Here is a 6,000-nt window from a genome sequence, read left to right as displayed (position 1 = left end):
TGGAAAGTAACTGCGTCACACTAGTGGAAAGTAACTGCGTCACACTAGTGGAAAGTAGCTGCGTCACACTAGTGGAAAGTAACTGCGTCACACTAGTGGAAAGTAACTGCGTCACACTAGTGGAAAGTAGCTGCGTCACACTAGTGGAAAGTAACTGCGTCACACTAGTGGAAAGTAACTGCGTCACACTAGTGGAAAGTAGCTGCGTCACACTAGTGGAAAGTAACTGCGTCACACTAGTGGAAAGTAGCTGCGTCACACTAGTGGAAAGTAACTGCGTCACACTAGTGGAAAGTAGCTGCGTCACACTAGTGGAAAGTAACTGCGTCACACTAGTGGAAAGTAGCTGCGTCACACTAGTGGAAAGTAACTGCGTCACACTAGTGGAAAGTAACTGCGTCACACTAGTGGAAAGTAACTGCGTCACACTAGTGGAAAGTAGCTGCGTCACACTAGTGGAAAGTAACTGCGTCACACTAGTGGAAAGTAGCTGCGTCACACTAGTAGAAAGTAACTGCGTCACACTAGTGGAAAGTAACTGCGTCACACTAGTGGAAAGTAACTGCGTCACACTAGTGGAAAGTAACTGCGTCACACTAGTGGAAAGTAGCTGCGTCACACTAGTAGAAAGTAACTGCGTCACACTAGTGGAAAGTAACTGCGTCACACTAGTGGAAAGTAACTGCGTCACACTAGTGGAAAGTAGCTGCGTCACACTAGTGGAAAGTAGCTGCGTCACACTAGTGGAAAGTAGCTGCGTCACACTAGTGGAAAGTAACTGCGTCACACTAGTGGAAAGTAACTGCGTCACACTAGTGGAAAGTAGCTGCGTCACACTAGTGGAAAGTAGCTGCGTCACACTAGTGGAAAGTAACTGCGTCACACTAGTGGAAAGTAACTGCGTCACACTAGTGGAAAGTAGTTGCGTCACACTAGTGGAAAGTAGCTGCGTCACACTAGTGGAAAGTAACTGAGTCACACTAGTGGAAAGTAACTGAGTCACACTAGTGGAAAGTAACTGCGTCACACTAGTGGAAAGTAACTGCGTCACACTAGTGGAAAGTAACTGCGTCACACTAGTGGAAAGTAGCTGCGTCACACTAGTGGAAAGTAACTGCGTCACACTAGTGGAAAGTAACTGCGTCACACTAGTGGAAAGTAACTGCGTCACACTAGTGGAAAGTAGATGGTCACACTAGTGGAAAGTAACTGCGTCACACTAGTGGAAAGTAGCTGCGTCACACTAGTGGAAAGTAACTGCGTCACACTAGTGGAAAGTAGTTGCGTCACACTAGTGGAAAGTAGCTGCGTCACACTAGTGGAAAGTAACTGAGTCACACTAGTGGAAAGTAACTGAGTCACACTAGTGGAAAGTAACTGCGTCACACTAGTGGAAAGTAGCTGCGTCACACTAGTGGAAAGTAGCTGCGTCACACTAGTGGAAAGTAATTGCGTCACACTAGTGGAAAGTAACTGCGTCACACTAGTGGAAAGTAACTGCGTCACACTAGTGGAAAGTAACTGCGTCACACTAGTGGAAAGTAACTGCGTCACACTAGTGGAAAGTAACTGCGTCACACTAGTGGAAAGTAACTGCGTCACACTAGTGGAAAGTAACTGCGTCACACTAGTGGAAAGTAACTGCGTCACACTAGTGGAAAGTAACTGCGTCACACTAGTGGAAAGTAGCTGCGTCACACTAGTGGAAAGTAACTGCGTCACACTAGTGGAAAGTAACTGCGTCAAACTAGTGGAAAGTAACTGCGTCAAACTAGTGGAAAGTAGCTGCGTCACACTAGTGGAAAGTAGCTGCGTCACACTAGTGGAAAGTAGCTGCGTCACACTAGTGGAAAGTAACTGAGTCACACTAGTGGAAAGTAACTGCGTCACACTAGTGGAAAGTAACTGAGTCACACTAGTGGAAAGTATCGAGTAAGTAACAAATTGTTACAAAACCAGAAACAGGCCAGAAGCAAGAAGGGGACGAATGAGTTAATCCTCTAGTATTCTCTGGAGACATCTGCACTAACAGATGTCACTGTGTAAAACCTTGTTACCTCTCACTCTCCTTCTCAGAAACGACCGGCTAGACAATTTTTTTGCTTACACTCAGCATTTCAAGGTACAGCTTGAAAGTAACTAACTGAGAATGTCAAAAATACATTAATGTGATGATTAAAAATACTCCACAAGACGTCGACACACAAAATAGGTACTCAGATGTCAACACCTGGACTTCAGACTGGCTAATCCCATTGTAAGATACTCAGGGTGCAAGTTTGTTCGCAGCGAAATACAGACAACACTAAACAGATGGAAATACGCTAGAGGGAAAGACTACGACGCCACGCGAGATGTTATTGGTGACAGTACTTAGCTGGAGTGAGGAAGAGAAGGGAAGGAAGGGAAGGTGTTGATAATGAAACCCAGCTGGTGGAGTAAGCAGAGGAGTGGGGAGGAAAGTGAGATGGAAAGGAAGTGATAGGAAGAGTCATCTTCTACTCCTGTAAGTAAGGTCAAGCTGATAGCAGAAGAATACATGAACAGCAAGATCATCTAGAGTGGATATATACATGTATGTTTTTATTTTAAGGGTACACGTTGGTCACGTTTATTAAGGGAGACGACCAGTGGGGGTATATGAGGAGGGGATCAAGGGAGGGGGGACTTTTGTAGGGAAGGGGAGGTATTTTTCAAGCTGGGAGAGGGGGAGGTTAGAGGGAAGGAAAGTTTAGGCTGATAGGGGATAAGTTAATGGCCTGGGGTTTGAGAGCTGGGAGTGTTACTCCAGGATGAAGGATGAGGGGAAAAAGGCCGAGGGGTAATGGGGAGGCTGGTTAGAGGGGAGTAAAACTGAGGTTGGTGGGGGAGACTGAGTTCAGGGACATAAACGTTGGGTCAAGGTTTTGTGAGGTCGGAGTGTCGGGGGAGTCCCGGGTGTTCAGGGTGCTGGATCAAGGCTTATTAGGGTGGAGGATTGTGGGTGGGGAGTCCCCGCCGTCCACGCCATGGCGTGGCTCTCATGTACCTAAACAGACATGTTATCACAGATCAGTTGGAACAGTAACAATCAGCACAAGAAATATAAATATTAAAAATTCCACTGTAGCACAAACAAATGTCAAATAATTTGCTCTAAGTTTGCGACGAAACTCAATACATATTCGATGAAACACCTGAAATGCATCACTCTTGCGTTCAACTTTAAAACATTGTTTTGTTATGTACAAAACAAACGGGACGGTACTTGTGTGTAAATGCTGAGACTGTTTCCACTCCCTTCGACTCTGGCGAACGAGGGTCAGCTGAGTATTGCCAAGAGTGTCCGGCCTGCACCATGCCCATTGGCACGGCAACCTAATGGTAAAGTCATACGGGTTCATACCACCAGGGGTCAAGTTGGTGCCAGAGGGGTCATCTACCCACCAAGCACACGTTGCTTTGAGTTCCCAGCAGGGATGATCCGTTGGTAGCAGGACCAGTAGCACACAAAGACCTCCTAACCAATGTACCACTGGCACGCTCTTGTCTTAGCCAGCAGGGCTCAGAGATCTCTCTTGTTTAGCCAACATAGTAGAGGGGGAATCATATTTACAAGGGCCAGCAGGACATAAGGTCCTCTTCATGGCTATCGAGTACAAGGTCCCCATATTCATGGTCAGCAGAGAACAAAGTCTTCTTCATTACCAGCAAAGATAGAAGTCCTCTTGACCACCAGAGAACAGTCACGTCACTGTATGGCCAGCTGAGAACGAGGTCTTCTTCATTGTCAGAAAAGCTCAAGGTTCCTGCCTTCATGACGAGCAGAGCGCTGAGAGTTCATGTTTATCTCCTGCAGCTGAGTACAGGGACGCAGGTATTGAGAACTGCGACTCATTATTTGGATGCTGGGACACTGGCACCACAACTGATATGTTTCGACAACATAACACAGAACTTTAAGATAATCAAATTTGTAAAAAAATAAATTATTTCAACGTAGGACCTTCAGCAATTTCTGACAACTAGTAGAGTGGCAAGTGCTGTACTAAGTGACTCAGAACTGTTATGGTATGAAGTCAATAATCTTTTTTCTGCCTAATAAGAATATTTTAATGAGATATCCGTGTCAATATTGATCGCACCATTGTTCAACACTTACCACGCTACTTAACAACAGTCTTGCAGTCGTCCTGAAAAATATAATTGGGAAACACAACAAGGCCGTGTCCTTTCAGCATCACCCATTGTGTCAGTTTCTCTTGGGAATAATTCTGCCCATTTCCAATACATTGCTGCTAATAAACTTGTTTACCATGTACACTTGTGCTACCGTGCTCGAGGGGTCGAGGGTAAAGCTCCCGGGAAAAACCGCGGGCGAGTGAAGGTTTTTACTGGGGTCTCAGAGGTATTCCCGGGATCGAGACTTAGTTACTTGAGGACCATCAGCGCGGGGGGTCGTCGCTTGCTCCAGAATCTCGTCCTCTAACATACCTCGCACCATTGAGTCTGTGGGAGAGTTTGAGTCTGTAGGGGAGGTGCGCGGCGTCCCTACGCTCTTTGCACGATTTTTGTCTCGCCTCTTAGGCTTTCTCGGTTCCTCACTAGCAGTCACTTTCGGTAAATTGTGTTTGGTTTCGTCAGTATCACCTCCGGCTTCCCCGGCGGTCACCGTGGTTCTTTCCTTCTCTCGCCGGAGAGGTGGTCGAGTGAGCGGGTCGTCGCAAGAAGGTCGTACGCTCACTGGCTGGGACGTTGATCGCTGCACGTAGTTTATTCTCGTCATCACGTCGTTCATGTTGTCCTCGAGCTTCGTTAGCTTCTGGTTCATCCTCTGGATCTCCAGTTTCAGATCAACCTTCAGGAGAGAAAGAAACTTTAAATCAGAGCTTTGGCTGCTGTCTCCTCCAGAGAGGTTCCTGGACGCTGATGAAGGGTTCTTGATCCAAGCAAATGGACATAACCTCCCCTTCCTTGAATCGAATATGATTGAATCCCATTTCCCCTCCCCCCAGGCACTATTCCATGGGTATAATATGAACTATAAACCACTGCTGTGGTCTGATTCATTGTTAAGTATTTAGGTTTGAGATCTTTTGATTAGAAATAATAATATGATACTAGACCCATAGCTATCAACGCTCTAAACTTAGAAATACAGAAGAGACAATATTAAAATAAGTGTACAAATGTTTCAGAATGTTGATACAGACGTAATGCTCTACAGAAATGGTGCACAAAGCCTCAACCTGAATCTATAAAAATTGTAATACAACGTTTGTGTTTACATCGTCGTGTCTTGTGATGATGAAAATAGCTCTGCTTTACCTTGAAGTCCATGAGACTGGCTATGATCTGTTGACAGTCTGCTGGGGTGACGCTCGGGGTGACTGGAGCGATATAATCTGTCACGTTGCCAGAGTCATTGTCCTGAAGTTTGTTCTTGTGGTCCTTACCAACCCCGGAGTCCAGCGAGTCCAGTTTATTTAGCTTGAATTTCGTACTGCCCTCCAGAGCAAGAGTCTCCTGCAGGCAACAAAATATTTTAATGAAAGGCAGCATCTTGTAAACTAGTGTGACTGAATTCAGTGTTTCACTCTGTGTTAATTTTTTTTTTATTTAGGGGGTTAATTTTCAGTTTTGTTCGTCAACATGCTAACACAAATTTTTTTCTTTTAACCAGAGAATGATGGATATTTCGTTGCCAGTGAGCTGGCAATTTATAAACCTTCCTTCATCTAGGGAAGACCTAGCCGCTCTTCAGAGACAGCTGAGCTTGTATTTTAAGGAACGCTAAATCCATGTGGGTCATTCAGTCTAAGGCGTGATGGAGGTTCGATCCTCCGTCCGCTGACTGTGGCCCCGGTCTTCACTGATTGAGAATGAGCTGCATCACAGTGCCCAGGTAACAAGACTATCAGCTACTCCCTTCACTACTTGGACAGCCTTACTAGATGTTCCTCATGTTTCTAGTGCTCTACTGTTGTGTTAGGACACGTGTGGTTGGCAGATGTTAATGAG

The 6,000-nt window shown here is 45.6% G+C and overlaps 1 protein-coding gene across 7 annotated transcripts in view; it reads right to left on the bottom strand.

Annotated features, from left to right (window-relative positions):
• Positions 1-2,603: 2,603 nt before the first annotated feature.
• LOC128700302 (potassium voltage-gated channel protein eag) overlaps positions 2,604-6,000 on the bottom strand; it is a 480,722-nt gene continuing 477,325 nt past the window's right edge. For all 7 annotated transcript variants that reach the window (XM_070100036.1, XM_070100042.1, XM_070100037.1 and 4 more), the window contains 2 exons: positions 5,308-5,505; positions 2,604-4,837 (listed from right to left, as the gene is read on the bottom strand). In XM_070100036.1, coding sequence (XP_069956137.1) covers positions 4,382-4,837; positions 5,308-5,505 — 654 coding nt within the window. In that variant the 3' untranslated portion in view covers positions 2,604-4,381. The remainder of the gene's footprint in view (positions 4,838-5,307; positions 5,506-6,000) is intronic.

This window comes from Cherax quadricarinatus, chromosome 71 (assembly GCF_038502225.1).
Source record: "Cherax quadricarinatus isolate ZL_2023a chromosome 71, ASM3850222v1, whole genome shotgun sequence".
Classification (NCBI taxonomy): Eukaryota; Metazoa; Arthropoda; class Malacostraca; order Decapoda; family Parastacidae; genus Cherax; species Cherax quadricarinatus.
This window is presented reverse-complemented; position numbering and strand designations above follow the sequence as displayed.